General features: G+C 40.9%; 1 protein-coding gene across 1 annotated transcript in view; it reads left to right on the top strand.

Moving 5' to 3' along the window:
• The window catches only part of LGR6 (leucine rich repeat containing G protein-coupled receptor 6), a 170,938-nt gene that overhangs the window by 142,913 nt on the left and 5,908 nt on the right, over positions 1 to 22,117 (top strand). Inside the window, exons 7-14 of the mRNA XM_089518559.1 lie at positions 12,271 to 12,339; positions 13,152 to 13,223; positions 14,889 to 14,960; positions 15,879 to 15,944; positions 17,079 to 17,150; positions 18,658 to 18,729; positions 20,261 to 20,386; positions 21,507 to 21,667. Coding sequence (XP_089374685.1) covers positions 12,271 to 12,339; positions 13,152 to 13,223; positions 14,889 to 14,960; positions 15,879 to 15,944; positions 17,079 to 17,150; positions 18,658 to 18,729; positions 20,261 to 20,386; positions 21,507 to 21,667 — 710 coding nt within the window. The remainder of the gene's footprint in view (positions 1 to 12,270; positions 12,340 to 13,151; positions 13,224 to 14,888; positions 14,961 to 15,878; positions 15,945 to 17,078; positions 17,151 to 18,657; positions 18,730 to 20,260; positions 20,387 to 21,506; positions 21,668 to 22,117) is intronic.

Raw genomic sequence — 22,117 nt, 5'->3', positions numbered from 1 at the left:
AAAATATCAGATTCCTAACATGTTTTGCCAATTGAAATAGGAGCTATTATTTAAATAATCCTGCAGTGTTGTTATTATATGTCTCCGTGTCAACTAGTGTTTTCTTGGCCCAGCTTATTCAAACTTATTTGCCACTGCCCTTCTCTAAGGCTGAGAATGTGTGATTTGCCCAGCACCACTATTGTATTTCCATGGCTAAACAGGGATTTGAACCCTGGTCTTCTGTGATCTTAGACACACATCTCTGGAGCAGAAGAAAACAAACTTGCTCCTTCTTCAATATGACATCTTCTCAAATATTTAAACATGGCTATCATGTGAACAATGGATGCAAGCTCCAGGAAAAGAGATTCCACCTCAACATTAGGAGGAACTTCCTGACAGTAAGGGCTGTTCAACAGTGGAACACACTTCCTCAGAGTGTAGTGGAGTCTCCTTCCTTGGAGGTCTTTAAACAGAGGCTGGATGGCCTTCTGTTGGGGGTACTTTGATTGGGGGTTCCTGCATGGCAGGGGGTTGGACTGGATGGCCCAACTCTATGATTCTATGATTTTTCAGCCTCTTAACCTTGGAGTATATCACACGGAGCTTACCGGTGGTCTTCCGGCTCAGTTCCAGCTCATTTCTGACATCAATGCACTTCCAAGGATGCGGTTTCACTTCCTAAAGTGAAAGGGTTATCAGATGCCATTGATTTCTATGGGAGCTCCTTGCAAGGGGCTTCAGCAATGTTTGCGAACTGGCCCCTCATTTTGGTAAAACCTGAAAAAAAGTGACTTCAGAGAATTCGCTTTCCAAGCTCCCTTCAATTGCACTGCGAATTGCTCTGGTGTGAAATGCAGCTTTGCTACTGCTCCGCAAACACCCCGGGAAGGAAAGGAAGAGGAGGAGGCAGCTCCCCCCGCCCTTTCCTCCCCGCGGGTGCCTGCTCCAGCGCCAGCACCCAAAGGGAGAAGGGAAAGAGGAGGGAGCCCCGCCCCATCCCCTTTTCCCCACAGGGTGACGATTCAATTCATTGAACCCTCTGGTGTGGTAATACAATGTGCTCTCATTCCGCTTTGCTGGAATCCACATCATGTGACTTGCTTGGAATCAAACTGACTTCGCTTGCCCCTCACTTCGGAAGGGCAACAGAAAGGCAACCAGTTGTGGTAAAACATCACCTTTTTACCTTAATTCGCATTGCTAGAGAGGAATGACTCTAGATCTGATGTGGAAAAACATCACACTTTGCATTGCTAGAACAGGAGTGACTGCGGATCTCAGCTGCAAATCCACCCACCCCCACGTGTAATAAGGTCCCTTCTCTTCTCCAGGCTAAACATACCCAGCTCCCTAAGCCACTCATCATAGGACATGGTTTCCAGACCTTTCACCATTTTAGTTGCCCAGTCTCTGGATGCATTCCAGCTCGTCAATATCCTTAAACCAAAACACCACATTGGCTTGCTAATCCTGCAATAACAATTTCCAAAACCTAGTGATGTAAACAGAATATTCTTTTGTAGTCTATCTGTCTTGGGTTGCAGATGTTTGTAGGAGAGAAGACGTAGTATTCTGTTTACATTTAGCCCTAGACAGCCTGAAATGCCAGAGCTGAAACTGAACATGCAAAGCATAACATGTCATGACTGCTTTAAATATAACTGCTCCCAACTCCTTATGAGAAATTTCCTAGAAAATTTGATCAGTGTGAATTGTTCTCATGAAACCCAGAGTCTAATTTGACTTGGACCAAATAATCTCTGTAATGTGATACTTCATGCGCCCTCTCCTCATTCTCAATTAGACCCCATGTTTTTGTCCTCTTTGTATGTTGTGTGTATGTGTGGGTGCGTGTATGCATTCACATCACCTGTTGACTTATTGCAACCCCATGAATTTTATAGGGTTTGCTTAGGCAAGGAATATCCAGAGGTGGTTTTGCCAGTTCCTTCCTCTGAAAAATAGCCTACAGCACCTGTAGACTGGTGTTGCTGGTGTCACTAACCCTGCTTAGCTTCCAAAATCAGACAGGATCTGGTACTTTTAAGATATATCAATGGAATATGCTCTGTAACAAGTAGGATTTGGACTGCTGCTTTACAGTGCAATCCCATTGAAAGAAGTTGGCGGTAGTGGGGTTGACTAGGCACAATTCTCTTTTGACCTCAGAATCCTTTTCTGAGGTTGATTTCAAAGATCTTAGAGATCTGTTAATGGTGGGATCTACTGGCAGCACTAGTGTGCTGGCTAACATCTGCTGTCAGAAGAGTCAATAAAAGGGCAGATTATGGCAGATCCAAATCCCTGCAGCCCAGAGACACAACCACAATGCCAGCAGCACACAGAGTGAAAGTAAGTAGTCCTAAATATTTACCAGCATCAGTTGGCTGGAAGGTATTTGGATTTGGATTTAGTACAGCTTCAGCTGGGGTCCTTTCATACTACACAGTTACAGCACAATGATTCCACCCCATGTGCCATGGCTCTGACCAATGGAACTCTGGGATATGCAGTTGTATGTTATATTCCCCTTGAATGTTTTTACTATCCACATGTTAGCAATATGCCAGTATCTCCCCTTACCTTCACCCAAAAGGCGGTTTACTCAATATCTTGCATTATTTCTGGTGGTGGTCATAAAAAGATGCAGCTAAGGAGAAGGAATTAGCTAGCAATACAAATATATTGCCCCATCAAAACCCTGGAAGTGCAAAGGATTATTTTCCATGTTTTCTTGGGCAAGGACAGTCACAAAATTACAATGGAAGCCTCAGTTCCTGGAAGGAGCTTGGAGCAGGATGAAAATAACCAGAAAATTTCCAGTTTCAATTTCTGATCTCACTACATCTCTAGGTTTATTAGCTGCAAATTTGTGGTGTTCTGTGGAAGAATTTATGGGGATATATATATATATTCTTGGCTTCTTAGGCAGAACCACTAATAGCATCTAAGAGGCAGAAAATTGAGCTGAGGCTATCCATTTTCCTTTCTCTGTGTGTCTTTCTCTGGTCTCTCAAAAGTTATTAATAGTTCCAGTCTGTGTGTCACTGGTTTAAACAAATCACTCTGGCAGCCCAATCTGGCAATCATCATTTTGCTACTGTCAATTTACTTTTACTCCTAAATAAACATTGATTGAAGCATTCTAAATATGGGTCCACAGAAGCTCCCCAGAACAATAACAAGCTCATTTGGCTTGTTGCTTTTCCAGGATAATTATAAAGAGTTTCCTATTTTAAAAGCAGTACTAGGTGCAGAACCTGACCTGGCAGCTCTAAATGTGGTTACTCGAGTAAGTGTTTTATGATCATGCCTCTCACACCCATTCCCCACTAACTTTGGCAGGATGACTGGCTCCAGAAAATCCATTAACGTGGATAATAATAGCCTCTTTTCATTTGCCATTTACTCCTCTTTGGAGTTGTCTGGACTGAAAAGGGACAAGGGAGACTTGCTGTCATTTACTAATTTTTCTTCAGCTGGTGTTTGATTCATAGCTTTACATGAAAATTTTCTTATTTGAGCTGTTAAGTGAGGCAGCATGTGTATATGTATGCACATGCAACAAAGAACATGCTTTGAAAAGAAAAAGGTATTCATGTGAGCCAGTGATGTCAGTTACTTGACATAACTGATGTTGCTGGTACATCCCAGTGGTAATATTTATACAAATGGCATATCAGAAACAGTACTGTTGCACTGAGGAAAATCTGCACTTTCCCCATAATGTAGAAATTATGGCTGGAGGAAAGTCATCTAGAGTCATTACATCAAAACCATAAAAATTACTCCTATATTGGACATAACTGAGACAATGAGATGATTATGTAGCTAACCCCATAGATTATTATGTAGCTAACCCCATAGATTATGGGTGACCAACTGATGGGCCTCCAGATGTTGTTGGACTATAAATGCTAGCATCTGTCACTAGCAGCATGATGAGAAGTGCAATTCTAGAGGATCACAACTTCCATTGTTGTTGTATGCCTTAAGGCAATCCTAATAACTATGCAAGTCCTCACCCTCCAAAATTCAATTCACTCCACCTTAGATCTATCTTAAGATTCTTTCTTGATTATTTAGTCCACACATCAGCTTTGGACAATCAAGAGTGAGTGGAAGGCAGATGATGATCTACTAGTAGGGTGATTTGTCTGAGCAAGCAAAGATTTAACATGTCATTGTTCAACAATACCAACAACAAATAAGCTTGCTTAAATTAGCCTGCTAACAGCAATGAAATCTTGTGGGTAGACCAAGAGTTGATTTTTGAAGGAAAGGGCTGTGAAGTTAAAGCAAATTCCTGGGCTGAGCATTGCTGGGCTGAGCATTGCTCAGGGAGAAAGGAAGTTGAATCTACACATTTCATTTTGTTAAATTTATCATTCGGCAACTATAAGTTCATTTCTGCCTTTATTCATATCAGTTTTTTGAACATCACAAAAATTATCAAATACACATCTGCTGAAATATTTGTACACATTGTTGTGTGCATTTCCTAAAATGTACACATTTGTGCATGCACTTTTAATTTTTTTCACTAATATAAAGAGTTTTTGTATGTGTATGCCCTTTCGATTAATAAGCATGTATGTGCTGATTTTTCCAAGTTGCTTACTCAACTTACCCACTATTTTTCTTTGTCTTTACTGGAGGATCTTGGAGTTTTTGTAAAAAGCAACGTAGATTCCAGATCCTGAAGCTAGATGAAGGTATTATCAGTGGCTGCTAGAAAGAGTAAAGCAACACTTCTCTTTTGGAAATATCACAAAAACCATTCCCCTTAAATTTAAATTTGCTTTACACTGAGAATATGTTTGTTACCTGTTTTATTTTGCCTATTTTGTATTTGAATAGCCATACATTCAGAATGTTCTAAAAGCTAAAACAAGACACTTCAGAGTCCTGCCCCATGATTCTTCATCTTTTCCACCTTTAAACATGTAAAAAGATTAATGTGTGGATTCCTCCCTGGTGAGTAAGTAGAAACAGTCCTCATGTGTCAGTAATAGTGGAAGGTCTTTTAGATCTATGGGATCTGTTGTTGAACAGACTTGACTTTTAGTACCTTTTTTTCCTGGAAATCAAGCACAGGATTAGCCCAGCATAAATGAAAAAAATCCAAAATCCAAAATGTAGCAAAGATATATTACAAAGAAAGATAACAGACCACATCTTAAAATTACACACGGGAGCTGGCAAGCTTAGTTTCCTCCATAGTGAGGGAAGGGGAACTGCATGTGCAGAGTAATGCTCTCTTTTTCATTTTAATTCTTAACATATGTTGATGAGTGTATCTTTCTCTACAAATGGGTTCTTGGCCAAGCCCTGGTGGCTGACCTTACAGCCCATATCCACCTACATAGATTCTCTTTCTCTGTTCTCTGTACTACCATTCTGTGTTTTTACACCACCTTTTTCCCTTCTCTTTTTGCACACCCATCTGTGGATGCCATCAGTGCCTGGATATTCCTTGCACATTAATACTTGCATTTTTTCATGTTAAAATGTGTGAGTGGGACTTCCTGAGGCCTCCTATCCTTATAGCTTAATGATTCCACAAGTGGCTCTTTGGTTGTTTGTGTTGTTCAACACTGGTGTTCCTAAGAGTACACTCTAAAAAAAGTCTTTTGTGCAACTCTGTTTGTTTGTGTCTGCCAAAAATTGTGCCCCTCCAGCAAAGGCATTCCCAGATCAAGTTCAGAGATGGTTCTTCTATCCAGCAAGATGTGTGTAAAATACAATACATTTTCTCTTTGCCAAGGTGAGACCACAGCTTTAGACAGATAGACTTTCAACATTGTGAAGAATGCCAGTACTTATTGAGGAAGAATGGTTCCTACATGTACTTGCATGGTGCTTGATATGCAAACAAAAATTACAACTGGCAATTAAAGAAAACCCTTGAAACAGAGTGCTTGGAAGCACATGAGTGGTTTACACATTGTTAATTATACTGCTATCAGTTGACACTTTGTTTTTACTAGTATTTCTAGTATGGCTCATATCAAGAATTGGCAGGCTCTTTCTGTTCATAGAAGAAACTGTTTGGAGGACTATAACTGCATAATGGATACTCTGTTTTACATAATTCCCTACTTTTATAGATGTTCCATTATTTCTGATCATTTGAATCTAGCAAGTTCACCAACAACATTTGCAATCTAATGCATTCATTCCATTTAGATTCCATCTTCTGACTGTTCTCCCATCCTTCCATTGCTATGGACTAGTCTGCTCTCTTCCATTCCTCTTTTCCTATATCAGTTGCCTCTTCCGGTCACGCACATTTAAAACTTTTCCCTTTAGTCATATCTTTGCTCATTTCTTGTGGGCCCCTGTTTCTTTTCCTCTTTCTTGGACCCTCTTGTTCTCCTCAGTCCATTGCTACAGTAGACCCTGTCTGTCTGTCTGTCAGTCTGTCAGTCTGGCTGTTGCTTGGTTGCTTGCCTTCCTTCCTTCCTTCCTTCCTTCCTTCCTTCCTTCCTTCCTTCCTTTGCTCTCTTGGGCTTTCCCCAGCTTTCTTCCATAGCTCCTCTGAACTCATTCCCATACATTTCCCATTTATTTCCTATAAATTTTCCATAAATGTTCTTTAAATTAAGTGGTACACTGACAAAAAAGATTAGAATTGCCATTTCTTGCCTCCCAGTGATGATGTGTTTAAGCGGAAGATGTTCCTACTGTCACCTGTAAAAACACTTTTGTTGTGTTGATGTTTGAAATTACAGTAGGTAGGCTGTTACTATCCACTAGGGTTTGGTTCCAGGAATCCCCATGGAAACCAAAATCTGTGGATGCTCAACTTCCATTATATACAATGGCATAGTAAAACGGTGCCCTTTATATAAAATGGCAAGATCAAGATTTGCTTTTTGGAATGTATATATTTTTGGAATATTTTCAAGCCATGGATAGTTGAATCTGTGGATAAAGAATCAGTGGATAAAAAAACCTAAAAAATCTTTCCAGCAACAGTCTAAGACAGAATTGTGTATACTTACTCTTGCTGAAATTGAAAGGATACTTATTTAAGTATTGGACTTGGCCTCTGAATCTACATAAATGTAATAGCTTTTAAAATAACTTCATTTGAGCACTTTTATACACTGATTAGTTACATGTTAGTTACATGTTATCATTCAATGGATAAGAGCTTAGAAGAGTTACAATGCAATTATGAGTCAGCAGTTGGAGGGGAGTATGGGAAACTAGGTGTTACTTGGCAATTAGACTGCAAATCCCATTTAATTCCATAGTTATTCATTATTATTTCTGTTCTTTAAACCACAATCCTATTTGTGGTAATTACTTTGGGGTCCATTAAGTACAATTACAAAGTGATCCACAGGAGCTAGTAATTTTTCTAAGACATTCACCAATTAAAATCTACCAAATTACAATGGAAAAAGTGGTATGACAATTATAACCTGGAGTGAATTGTATTGACCTATTCTCATGATGGGTGGCACATAATCTATACAGCATGTGGCTTTATTGTAGCCAAGGGTCCGTTTAGGGGAATTTTATTATTATTGTTATTAGCTCAAATATTGCAAGAGGAGGGCCTGCTACGACAGCCCTTGCAGAATCGTCTCCGGATATGTATACGGAGTAGACCAGGGGATTCCAATAAATAAAGCTGAGACAGACTTTAATAACTAGATGTCTAATTTATTGAAATAGGGGAAACACATTCGTTGCACATACACACACATGCATTCAAGGCTCAGGAAAAGCAGGAGTTAGCATGGAATAGCATTTTAGGCATCACTGGGGTGATACATACCAGAATGTAGACTCCCTCCAGGAATCCAAATGGAATATGATGAGGATGGCAAGAGGCTCAGCCATGGAATGACTGCCAGGAGCCAGGATTCAAAGGGACATAGCTTCCCCCTGAAATCCAGACTGGCCCAGTGAACAGGCAAATCTGATGATATTTATAGGCAAAATCTTGCTTCTGGCAAAGGTACTTGATGGTGAGAACAAAGGTGTTTCATTACTTTCTTTTCACCTGGATGTCCCTGTCTGATTGTCTTAGTGGTCTTAAGCTACTCGGACAACAGACCCTGGGAGGGGGCAAGAGCCTCAGGAAAGGCAAACATTTGCTCTTCCTGGTCATATGATAATCCTCTTATGCGACTCTCTAGATATGATAATGTGGGTGCCCCTCAGGGGTGTGTGTACATGTCCTCATGCCTTGCTGGCAATGGTGGACATGCTATTAGAGTTCATCTAGGGGTCATTAAGGGTTATCATTTATACCAAAAATTATATGGAGCAGCATGGGTAACATTATCTGTGAGTGTCTGCAGCTTCATAAGGCACCCCTTGGAAGAGGGATGCAAAGCGTGCGTCCCTACAGATGTTACTGGACCACAATTGCCAACAGATGAATCCAACATAACCACAGTTAAGGGATCAGAGGTGTTGCAGTTGAACAGTATTTGGAGGACCATACTTTTCTCTCCCTTGCCTTGTAGAGAAGTTCACAATGCTTTCCTTATTCACAGTCGTGTAATGTATGTTAGCCATATTTTGCTCTAATAAAACAATTACCAATAGGTTGATGCTCTGGGAATTGTTCCAAAAATCTGAGATTCTTGATGACTGAGGCTCAGTACAGACCACTGGTTTGCAGTGGCCTAGGGCCAATTCTAGGGTTCTGGAGCGACATCATCTGCATGCTCTGGAACCCTAGCACGTAAGGGCGGTGCCATTGTTATGGAGTGCTGTCTACAAAGCATGTGTGTTGATGATGTCATGTCTGCGCCACATCCAGACAGTGTGGTGCATGTGCGCATGACATCAGCGCACCACCCCAAGGCGCTTACAGCATCTCTGGAGGGAGCTCCATTTCGGAGCTCCTTTTTGGGCTGGATTGTTGTCACGGCCATGCAGTTACCATGGGAACAATAGCCGCCCCTTTCTTCTCATCTGTACTGGGCTTGAATATATTTGGAATTTGCTAGCAGTTGAGTATTTTACACTTCTGAGCTTTTGGTCCAGTTTGATGTGTGCACACAAATAGCATGTCAGAAAAAGGATTATAAAATAGGAAGGAGTTTTTAACATACAGGAAGCAAACACCAACACTCCAAAGAAAGCTGTATTGTAAGCACTATCCTTTATCATACATAGCTCCACATCCTCACCCTTGCCAAAACAAAACCTAGCTTTTTTCTGCTGGGGGTCCCTCTTCAGCCACTGAATATGGGATGTGTTCATGGCAGGCAGCCAAAGGGAGAAAAGTAGGTTGTGTTGGTGTAGGACCATTTTGCAAAGGATACTGGATTCATTGTCTTAAAAAGACATAGACAGGTGTAATGCCTGTGTATTACCAACAGGCTACCAACCTATGTTTTTAAACCTGTACGATATTTTCATATTTCTTGTGGGAACAATGAATGATGAAAATGTGTGAAACATTACCCATTTTTATTATATAGGGACTAGTTCTTTCAGTAAACGTGAAAGATAGTTGTGGATCTTTCTTGCAGAATAATCAAAATGGCAAGGCAATAACTGAATCATGATCATCATGATCATCATCATCATGATCATCATCATCATCATCATCAATACTCTTCCCTTTCCCCAAGTGAGGGAATTCTGATTGTTGTTTAAGTAGCTTAAACAACAACTAAGACTCAAAGATGCTTTGAGCCAGTATAGATGGCCCTAAAGGAGCAGTTTGAATCTGCCCCTTTGAGCGCCAGATCAAGGTAGCGACAACTGTATGCTGCGGCCTCAATCCAGCATTTTTCCAGCCAAAAAGAAGCAGCAAAATGCCATTCTTTTGGGGGGGCAGAAAACCCGCCCTTTCTGCTGTGGCAGTACCTTTTCTGTGTTCCTGCAGCATGTGACATCTGAACACCATGCTGCTGGAATGCCGCAATGGTGCCTACCATGTGGTTGAGCAGCAGTGTTGCCAATTTCGCGACTTTCACGTGAAAACGGGGACTTTTCAGAGCTTTTCGTGTGATTTTCGTGCCTGCCTCTATTTCAGTGCCTTTTCCACGACTTTGGCCCATTTCAGCTCCAGACTGCTACAGAGCAACCAACCCTTTGGAGTGTAACAGTTTTCAGCCAATCAGAGAGAGGGCTGGAGAAAAAACTCTCTCTCTCTCTCTCTCTCTCTTTCTCTCTCTCCCTCTCTCCAATTACTCCCTCTGAGAGAGCGAGGACGGAGCAAGAGCAAACCAACCAACCAACCAACTGTTTGGAGGAATCACACTAACAGTTTTCAGCCAATCAGAGAGAGGACAGTGATTGCCTCCCCCTCAGGCATTCTCAGGCTCCAGGGGAAAGCAAAGTGGCTGCTGTGTGATCATGTGAATGTGATGTCCCTGAGAGTGTGTGTGTGTGCGTGTTAGTGATTAAATATGCCTCTGAACATGGGCAGAGCACCTGGTAAGTTGGCATCCCTGCCCTGTCTTCCAAGAATTTTGTTTTGTGGATCTCTTTTTCATTCTCTTTTCCATTGCCATCCATACTGCAGAAATAATCCAGTTTGGCACTGCTTCTAACTGCAAGGCTCCCTGCGATGATGGGATTCTGGGCACAACAAACCACCAAGCCCAGAATTTCATGCATGGAGCCCTGGCTGCCGGTAAAAGCAGTGTCTCAACATGTCACAACAAACTACAATTCCCAGGATTCCCTGGTTTGACAAGGGAATTGCCTCCACGCTTCCAGATCACAGCCCCAGAGAATGAGTCTACAGGATATCAGTGTTGCCAGTTTAAGTCCACTTCTTCAGCTGCATTTGGATTTAATAATGATAATAATAATAATAATAATAATAATAATGGATGATGATAGAGAGATCTTGTAGCACCTTTGAGTCTCACTGAAAAAAAAGTTGGCAGCATGAGCTTTCCTAGACTTAAGCATATTTCCTCAGATGCATGGGAATTGTAGTTCATTGTGGCACCAGAGCTCTTTCTCACAAAACTACAATTCCCAGGGTTCCCTAGCACTGAGCCAGGGCAGTTAAAGTGGTCTCAAACTGGATTATTTCTGCAGTATGGATTGGACCTTGAGCATTTTTAATAACGAAGGTCCAAAACACAGCAGAAATAATCCAGTTTGTGACCGCTTTAACTCTCCTGGCTCAGTCCTAGGGAATCCTGGGAATTGTAGTTTGTTGTGGCACCAGAGCTCTTTTTGATAAAGAAGGCTCAATGTCTCACAAAACTACACTTCCTAGGGTTCCCTAGCACTGAGCCAGGGCAGTTAAAGCAGTCTCAAACTGGATTATTTCTGCAGTGTGTCTTGGACCCAACTCAGGCTGCATCTTCACTCCAGAGACAATTCCCAGGATTCCATAGCACTGAGCCAGGGCAGTTAAAGCAGTCTCAAACTGGATTATTTCTGCAGTGTGTCTTGGACCCAACTCAGGCTGCATCTTCACTCCAGACTCCAGAGACAGTTCCCAGGATTCCATAGCACTGAGCCAGGGCAGTTAAAGCAGTCTCAAACTGGATTATTTCTGCAGTGTGTCTTGGACCCAACTCAGGCTGCATCTTCACTCCAGACTCCAGAGACAATCCAGTTTCATACCATTTTTACTGCCATGGCCCAGTGCTATGAAATCCTGGGAATTGTAGTTTGTTGTCACACCAGAGTTTGCTGAGAGAGAAGGTTAAATGTCTCCGAAAACTAGAATTCCCAGGATTCCCTAGCACTGAGCCATGGCAATTAAAAGGGTGTCAAACTGGATTTATTTCTGCAGTGCGGTTGCATCCAAACACATTTCTATTTGGCACAAAGCTTCCTGAACCCCCTTCATGTCAAAAGAAATATCTTAAAAGGACTGAAAGATTCTTTGTTTGGTTCAATGGTGATTTTGAGAGTTGAAATAAGTTACAATTATTTTTATTCAATTATGTTTACGTTTATTTGCAAAACATCCACCATTTTAACATTATGGGAATTTTCCGGGAATTGTGACTGAATATTCCGTGTGATCTGGGGGGATTCAGCGTGTTTTGGACAAACATTTTCGGGAATTATCTTCGAGGCTTGTTGGCAACACTGTTGAGCAGTCAGTGTGATGCCAGCTTGGGAGTGGCATCAGGATGTGCATCATCTAAATGCCAAGCCCCTATGCTGCCCCAAGCCGGCGCTTACTCCTTTTGAAACTATGTTTCTGCACATTGGTGACCAGATAGTCATCTCGAGTGCTTAATAAGCAAGTTTCCAGACCTTTTGAATGTGGCATACACAGTTTTCAAAATGTTCTTAATGACAGTTTTGCCTTTCTTTCTCCCCCAGGGACCTAAACTATAATGAGCTGGTGGAATTCCCAATGGCCATTAGGACACTCGGACGACTTCAAGAGCTGTAAGGCATATTTCTTGTACTTTCTGAAGGAATGATGCTCAAACAACTTTAATGTGGCGAGGAATCACATTCCAGACCTTAAAGTGCATTCCTTTTTCACCATTTCCCTCATAAATTCAGCTTGCTTCTCTCCAGCATGGCAACAAATGTCTTACAGACATCATGTGGCTTCCCAAGAGATGGGTATGCATTATGTGTAATAGGTTTCCCAACCTTTAGAGTATGCTCAGATGGCCTTAATTTAGAGGTGGCATAGACTATTTTAGTACTTCCAGTTCCTGCCACATTCCACCCATTGGGGTTCTTCAGATGCTTGGTCCTCACCAGATACCAGTGCTCCTAGGACACAAGGACTTCAGTGTTCCCATTGTTGGTTTCCTGTAAGCACAAGGAATGTCCCCTTCACTTGCTTTCGTACATTCTGCTTACAATTCCTGTTTGTGGTGTTGGGTCAGACAAAAGTTGTTGTTCAGTTTTGTAAAAATGCTGGCTTTGTTAAAATGGTGCAGGTCGCAGTCTGTCTTTTCGTCTCAGAGAGCCATACATATTTGCACACATATGTCACTGACGTTGCTTTAAGGTGAAGATGAAGCTTTGAGCTCCATAAGAAATAACTGGATGCTAAATAGAATAAAAGCTGATTATGTATTGCATAATGGCAATGTGTTTGTATGGGAAAGTATGACTGGTCACAACCACATTTACTTGAAATAAATTTTATGTTGTGGAAAGTTATTCCAAGACTCCATGTTTAGCCAGTGTTTCTTGTATATGCTACCTCTTAACCATTCTGGTGTCTTCTTCCTTAACAGGGGTTTTCATAACAACAACATCAAGGCTATTCCAGAGAAAGCATTCACTGGAAATCCTTTACTTCAGATTATGTAAGAAATAGGAATATTAAACCCACATCTACTGTATACACCCTAATCTCTCCCCCATCCATGCTTGTCATAAGGGAGGTTGGCATAGGGCCTAGCAGGATTTAGCAACAGTGTACCTATGCTGGAAGAAGAGTGTGCAGAGACAATATTAATAGTTTTTCCTTCCTTCAGAAACTCTTGTGTCTTCTGAAAAAATGCTGTGGATGATATTCCAGAACAGTGTGAGAGGTGATATAGAAGACTGAACAGAGAATCAATGCAGATTGTCTCACTGCTCATTTCTTTCAGCAAGGAGGCTTTGCTGGAATCCTCAGTCTTCTGTGAATGGGAAGAGTCTTTCTCCAAATAGAAATGTTATTCAGGGCCCAACCCATTATCTTTCAGGGTGATTATCTTTTTATTTATTGGAAAATGACAAGTGGAAGGATACTGAGGCGAGCTGAACAGTGGCCTTTCATTTGATTTGCCTATTTCTAAGCCTACATAATTTAATGTATTATATTAGACCCAATCATTAGGGGATTTTTTAAAATGGATGATTGACAAATAATTGCTTCAATGTTGTCTTTATCCAAATCAGTAAAAGACAATTGCCTGCTTTTTAGACATAGGGAGACATGAAGATTTATAAGAGAAATGCTGAGAGTATCCAAACAATGCCTTTGCTTCCATTCTCTACGTTTATTAATAATAGTGCTTTCAGGCACTAGTACTGTAGCAGTCAAAGTTTGTCTTAATGGGTGCTTCATACCATCTGAGAGCTTTGCTCAGGCTAAGTTGCAGCTTCCTTGTTGCAGAAATTTGACCAGGCAAAGACCAGACAAAAATTTGACTTGGTCATTCAAGGGATCATTTTCCTCACCTTTTTCCATTTTATTTATATATTTAATTATTACAATATTTATATCCTGCCCTTTATATAAAGATCTCAAGGCACTGTACAATAAAACCAATCTAACTAATTTAAAACAGTGTGAACAATAAAATATGGTTTTAAAAGTTTAAAAATATTTCCAACATATACAGCAAGTTTAAAGTCAGATTAAAACTGGTTAAAATATTTTGCCTCAATTTGCAACCATGTACATATAAGGGTTTATGTAAAACAAATTAGGCCCAAAAAAGCCTTAGTGAAGAAGGATGTTTTCACTTGGTAGTGGAATGGCAGCAATTTTAGTGCCAATCTAGCCTCCAAGGATACGGTATTCTATAACTAGAGTCTCACAACAGAGGAGTGTCCCATGTCCTTCCACAGTGTATTACCCTGACAGATGGGACACAGAAGAGGGTCTTTCCAGTAGACCTCGAATCATGGCACATAATGGAGAGGTATCCATCCAACTATCAGTGCTTGGCCCTTGCCTAAAACCTGACTGAAATAGGTTGAAATAATGTTTTCTTCACCCCATACCCAGCTACCATGTGCTGAAACACCTCACTTAAAAAGGGTACTAGTTCTCACATATCTCTTGTGTTTCTTCATCATCTTAGATGACAATAGCACAATTTGTGCTTGCCCTGGCCTAATAGACTTAATAGGCTTCTAGTTGCCATGCGCTACATTCCTTTTAATTCCTTCTCCATGGTCTCCCACAATATTCACAGGAATGTTCTCTTATAAGCCTCTTTATGTATATTAACATTAACTTGTCTTCTTTTTTACAGAACCTTGACACGAGCTGGAATCCGCTTGCTTCCCAGAGGAATGTGCCAAGAGTTGCCCAGCCTTCGTGTTCTGTAAGTTATAAATACATTTCACTCTCCTAGATTGTAAGCCTATAAGAGAAAACTGTTTTGTTGTTCTTTTACTTGTTAAGCACCATGTACAGTGATGATGCTAAATAAATAAATAAATAAATAAATAAATAAAACAAAACAAGAATCCGGAGTGATGTGTACATCAGCAACACTGCAGTCACAGATCCCTGTTGCTGACCTATTCCAGCACAGACATCCATTGTACAGGTATGGCATATTTTCTTCTCTGCTCCTTCCTCCATTCCAGGAAACTGGTAATTGTACTAATGGGATTCATTTCCCTAAATGGTCATATGGATCACTACTTTAGTCTCTGAATGCCACTTACATCACTATCAGAACATACTGGACTGAGTTTACTGTGAAAGAGTGGATGAGGAAGAAGTGGGGGTGATAGGCAGACTCCCCTAAAATTAAAATCCAATGGTGGAAAGCAGAGGAAATTCTAAAGTAAAAAATTGTGGGCAACTACAGTTCTTGCAAACTCCTCAGCTGACATAGAAAACAGTTTAAAGAGATTAAATGGTACCACACTTACTAAGGATGCAGATAGCTATGTATGTTATTCCCAATGTAGTGAAACATAAAATAGAAGTCAGTTGTAGCTTGGGCTTTCTGGTGAATTGGATGCGGTGGAAAGACACAGAAAGAAGGAGCTGGAATATAGGAAGGGTTGAGTAATCTCAGAACAACATCATGAACTGGGCACAGAAATGAATGAAAGGAGTGGTGCCAAGCATCAAGTGGGTACAAAGCAGATATTAACCTGGCTTGGGGTTTCCTGCCTTCCCACCTGCATAGCCCGAGGTCACGCACTCCTTTCTTCTGACTAGATATTTTCCAAGAGGGCCTTCAAGAAAGCTTGCTTTGTTTGAACCTTTGTTATTTTCCCCACAGTGAGCTCTCACACAATCAAATTGAGGAGCTGCCCAGTTTCCATTATTGCAAGAGGCTGGAAGAAATGTGAGTAACAGCTACTTTGGGGCAAGTTGTGGTGGCATTCCCAGTCTTGTTACGCAGTATGTGAGAATAGGTGAACAATGGAGAGGGAGATCATGGAGCACAGGCACATGATCAGGACTTTCCCAAGGGTTTAATATCTCTGGATTGTGGCCAGTGCTGAACTTTCTGACTTGAAAGAGCCAATTTCAAGTCCTCACTGGGCTATGGAACTCACTGATTGACCGTGGACCACTCACACTCAATCTGCACCTCAAGTTTATTGAGCAGATAAACTGGAGAGGAAAACATTATGTACCACTGTGAGAAGAGAAGTAGCAGCTCACTGGAGAAAAAGGAGGCTCTAATTGCAATTAATAAGTAAGTAATGAAAAGACAGAAGTAATGAATGAAAAGGCAATTTGAAATTCCCACATGAATGGGGATAGAATTTAGAATCTGGGGGCTGTCAGTGAAAAGCTTTGTTTTTCATGCTCACCAAGCTTTTAGAAGGAAGTAAATGGGCAAGAGTTCTGAGGCAGAATTCAATGCCAGGGCATGTTTGAAAGTCCCTATACAAGATAAGACTTAGGGTCTAAATACCCTAAAGGCACCAGATCCCACCCTATAAAATTCATAAATTGAGAGGTGATTTGAAGGCACATACACACACAATGAATACTGGGACTGTCATAAATATATCTTGAGTGAGGTCAGCTTAAGAAGGCTGGGGCAAAAAAGAGAGAAGTGTTAGAAGGCACTAAATCTTTGTTTCTCCAGTATTTCTCCTCTTTTCCCCCTCACACAGAGCATTCCCATGGTTAGGAGCACCAGGTGGTGACATTAGCAGGAGCAGATGCTGAGGCGGCCTGGGAATGGCTGGGATAAAGAAACCTTGGTGCTTGTAAACCCCATAACAAGCAAGCTTTTGATTTGAATGGAGTACTGTCCCAGGCCTGAGGCTATATGTAAGGAAATGGGTGGGTGGGATTGGATTGTTTTGTTTCTTGATCCACTTTGCTCTTGAAATTTGACCCCCTTTGCAACTTTAATGGGAGTAACCTTCATGGCAAGAATGCTTTCTTCTGTTGCCAATGAAAATGGAGAACTCTATGAAGCAAGTTTCCCTCTCTCATTGCAGCCTCTCTGTCTTTGCAGTGGCCTTCAGCACAACTGCATCCATGAAATTAGAGCAGACACCTTTGGGCAGCTCACAGCCTTACACTCCATGTAAGTACAGCTCACAGGGAATTATCAGAGGTTTCTATTATAATTAAAGAAAATCAGGAGATCATGAATAGTATAATGCAGCCTGCTCTAGGCATCATTACAGACCCAGCTATACAAAGATCCCTTCAAAACAAATTGACTGTACTAGTCCATGGAGCACACAACAGCTGACATCTCCTCCTCCCTCCGCCAGCCCAAAATGAGAAGAAAATGGAGGATGTAGTTCAAAATGTTAGGCACAGTTCCAGGCCTGCAAAAGTACCAGATGCAAATAAAATATGATATGGACACACACACACAAGAGTTAGAGCGAAAGAGAGAGAACCCATATTACATACCTAACACAAAGGGAAATGGAAAATGTGTGATGTATTATTTTCCACAGAGTTAGAAACATATCAGGAACAGAGACTGATTAGCACTGTAAAATATTTCAGCCTATGAGACTGAAATAAGCAACTAAAGGAATAAAGGTTCACTACCCATCTTCCCTGCTAGTTTTCCAGAAGGCTCCTCTATTGTTTGAAATTTCCCCAGAGGCCAGTCTTCCAAACCTCAAAGCACTCCTTGCAGGCTTTTCTACCTGTTCCTTACACAACTCTCCCTGCTGCAGATCCAAAAATATATTTTCCAAGACAATGGCCCTTCATGCCCCACATGGCTTATTAATAATTTATTTTTAACGGAGAGGGTTATTGTGCAACCAGACAACTAGTATTTCTAAAGATCACATCTCTGAGGTTTTATGGAACCAATATTCATACTTTGCCCTTACTAAAGTTATACATAACCCCTTCCCCTTTCTTGTTTGATTTATATATCACTTTCTTCCCAAGGCTGGGCAATTTACAACATGATAAAAACAGATACATCTTCAGAAACAGTTAGTTACACAGTATTAAAACATAGTTAAAGAGATTACTACATTAAAGCCACAGCTAAATTTAAACACATAACAATTTAAAAAAACATCAATAATAAAAAGTAGGATTTTTTTTCCCTGTTGTGAATCTGTACCCTTCACAACAGACCACAATGATTTTGTATTGCAGCCCTACAAATGATATGTCATCTATTGGTTACATATTGAAAATGTAGTGCTTACAAAGTCTGGGCTACTGTTGAAAATATGTTTCTAGATATCAATTAGCATCACAAGAATGCCTGAGATTATACCAGTTTACTGAATGTGGACAAGACTATAAAAGACACTAATTGTATGACAACTATTAACCTGTAACTACTGTTTGCACAGAACATCCCCAATGCATCAGGGATGAATAAAAAGGGGCATTCTGTGAAGCAGAAGCTATCCAGAAATCTTCACAAGGATAGAGTTATACTCAGGAAAACAAAGGAATTTGCCTTTCCTTAGAAGAAAATCATTAAGGGATACTTTGAGACTCTGAGAATAAATAAAGGATGAGTAATCTATAGCCTTATCACTTACAGATTCCTCAGCATGCTTTTTTTTGTTGTTGTTATTATTCATACTCTTGCCTTGCAGCGATCTGAGTTGGAACTGCATTCAACATATCCATTCTGAGGCTTTTGTGACCCTCAATTCTCTTATCAAACTGTAAGTTGGACCAAGGATACATAATAGATTTGTGCATTATATGGTTTTCCTGAGGCCCTGGTTTTGGCATGTCAAGAAAAGTATCTATTTCGATCATGGGACATTCTATACCAGTGTATAAAACTCTGTTGTAAGCAACTTCACAGACACTGCTGGTCCCACCATTGCTGCAATTGGCAGAGTGAGAGACCACTGTAGTTTAAAACCATTTATTGCATGTGAACTGCGGGGATAAGGTGGGATGTACTAGCATATCCAGTTACTGTGTATGTGGAATTACCCTCTTCCTGTTGTATCATCAAAACCACTTTGTGGCTCAGAAAGCGTAACTGGTCTCTAGGCATCCAATAAGCTTCAAAGCTAAGCAGAGATTTTTGAATCTATGCCTCCTTGTTCTTTATCCTGTATCGTACCAGGACAGCTGTAGTGAAACCTACCTTCATTATTATTTGTTGTTGTGTGCATTTTAGTCATTTTTTACTTCTTCTTATTATTATTTAGATAGCACTGTAGATTTTCACAGCGCTGTACATACAAACAATAAATAGATAAGAGTAAACCTGCCTATGGCGTACAATTTAACTCATGGCAACTCTAAGGCAAATCTATCATAGGGGTTTCTTGGGAGGTTTCCTCAGAGTGGGGTTGCCATTGCCAGCGATTGAGGCTGAGAGAGAGTGACTTGCTCAAGATCACCCAGTGGGTTTTATGGTCAAGCAGTGAATTGAACCCTGATCTCCAGAGATGCAGTCCAACATTCAAACCACTACACCATGTTGGCTCTTGTAATTGCTAACTAATTAGTTCCCAGAGTGAAGCTTTATCTGTAGATAGGAATGGTTTGCAACTTATTACTTTCAACCCCAGGAAGCAATGAGTAACTAATTATTCCCAACCTCAGAGTTTTCCTGGGGGCAGGGATAAGACAATACATAACCCAAATTGTTATAATTCATAAAGAGATATGGCCTCATGGTTCACACATACACTATGCACCTTATCACATTAGGCACTTACCACACTGGAATCATGGCCCAAACACTTCAGAAGAGCGGAGGCCGGTCACACTTCTGAAGCATTGTCCCACTGTTCTTCCATCGATGAATCATTCCATTATGCAAAAAATGGCTGCTCCGTGAATGATTCATCAACAGAAGAACAGCAAAATGCCTCAACAATGCTTCAGAAGCACAATCAGCAATCCCACCTCTGCGCTTCTGAAGCGTTTGGGCTATGATTCCAGTGCAGTAAGTGCCTTGTGTGATAAGAGCCTATAACTTTTTGCAAGCAACCCAAGTTGTATCTGTATTCAGCATCTTAATTTGAGTAACAATATCTAATCAGCTCATCCAAGATATTCTTGAAGTAGCTTATTAAAATAAAACATAACAAATATGGCACACAAATCCTGTTTAAAACACCATTCATAGAAATGCTAAGTTATCCGGAATAAAATCTTGTGAGAAACTCAGCTCCTGGAGCCTTCACAGCTCTCTCCAGTCAAGTGTCCCCTCTGTCTTTACATCTTTAGAGATTTGACTGACAATCAGCTAGTGACACTGCCCTTGGCTGGTCTGAATGGATTGACTCATCTGAAGCTCAAAGGCAACCCTGCACTGTCTGAACCTTTCAGTAAAGAAAGCTTTCCGAAGATAAGGTGAGCTTTGTTTCATATTTCTCAGGCCATACAGTGTGAGTGTGCTCTCTCACTCTTGCTCTCTCTCTCTCTCTCTGACTGAACTTTATTTGTTTGCTTTAGTCTGCCTTTTGCTATCCATGTTTACCAGACAATTCCATGTAATTCTTTTAAGCCAGAGACTTAAGCAAACCTGTCTTCCTGTTCACATTCTGAATCCATCACTGCCTTGAGAAACTGATGAGCCACTGAATGTCTTGTCACTGGTATCCTCCAAACTCACACACAAGGCCTGAACACAGGAGGCTCATGCCTGGGGCTCAGCAGAGTGGAAAACCTTTGCAAAAGCCAACCTCAGCTAATGACATCCAGCCTTCCTACAGTAAATGCTATTTGTGTGGCCATGTCTTGTCTGCTGTGGATTAATGAGCTGCCTGGGGGGGTGAGAGTAAGCAGCTAAGGCAATGTACCATAAGGCTCAGAACACAGTGGCAGAAGTGCCAGCAGTGTCTAGCATTTATGCAAGTGGGGAGTCCTTAGCCACCATTACACCATGCAATTCAGTGCCTTTTCTCACATATTTATTGCTCCAGGGATTTTTTGTTTCCATCCTAGGGTTTTTGTTTCCATCCGGTACTGGCTGTCCATTAAACCAAATCATGGAAATATGGACTTTGGTTCCTGCACACACTTACACACTGTGCTTAAGAGGGTGGGCTCTTGTACAATGAATAGCTGTGTGGAAGAGTGTCAGCAGTTTCAGTTTTCCTGAAGGCTACATGAGCAGCTCCATGTGCAAAAAAAAATTCTCTGCAACTATTAAAGGGATTAAACTATTAAAAGTATCTTGCATTTCTCCAGCTTGTCACTTCGCATGTTCAGTATGAAGGAGGCTACCTTTGTTGCAGTATGAATCTCTTTTTATGTCATGTCTTTTTAGATTGTAAGCCTGAGGGCAGGGAAACGTCTAATTAAAAAGATTGTGTGTACAGCGCTGTGTAAATTTACAGCGCTTTATAAATAAAGGTTAATAATAATAATAATAATAATAATAATAATAATAATAATAATTTCTGCGCCCGCATGTGTAAAATAGAAAAAGAGAGCCAAGTTACTAGTAGCCATTTTTCGTCCTCCCCAGGATCTTGGAGGTGCCCTATGCCTACCAGTGCTGTGCCTATGGAGCATGTGGCAACTTCTTCAAAGGCTCTAGTCATTGGGATTTGGAGGATATGAGCCCTGAGGATGAGGATGGCCCCAAGAGGACCTTGGGACTATTTCCAGGCCATGCTGACAATCACTGTAAGACAAATTTTGAGTTTTTGCTGTTTCTGAATTTGTTAAAGGAGAAGTTAAGCTACAAAAAAGAGCACAGTGAGGGAGGAAAGTGTTCCTTTGATGGAGAGAGAAGGCTTTAAAATCTGCTTTGGAAGGGAAAGAAGTGGCGTTAAAAGGGGTGTTTCTTTGATGGGGAGAGAAGGCTTTCAGATTGGATTGGGAAGAGAAAGAAGTGGAGAGAAGAGAAGGCTTTAAAATCGGATTGAAAACTCTTTCACGCACTTACAGTACATGCACACATGTCTCCAGGCACGAAGAGTGGGGCATCATGGCAGTGCTTGTTTGAGGATCCTTCTTAGCAGAATTAGTGTACTGACCCATATATAAGCTGACCCAGGATTTTAGGGTCAATTTGGTGGCATAAATTTATCGACTTACAGTCAAGTATATACGGTAGTCTGGACCATTGATCAT

This window comes from Sceloporus occidentalis, unplaced genomic scaffold (genome assembly GCF_023333645.1).
Source record: "Sceloporus occidentalis isolate IW3139 unplaced genomic scaffold, rSceOcc1.0.p SCAF_3, whole genome shotgun sequence".
Classification (NCBI taxonomy): Eukaryota; Metazoa; Chordata; class Lepidosauria; order Squamata; family Phrynosomatidae; genus Sceloporus; species Sceloporus occidentalis.
Note: the sequence above shows the minus strand (reverse complement) of the source record. Positions and strands in the feature narration are given on the sequence as shown.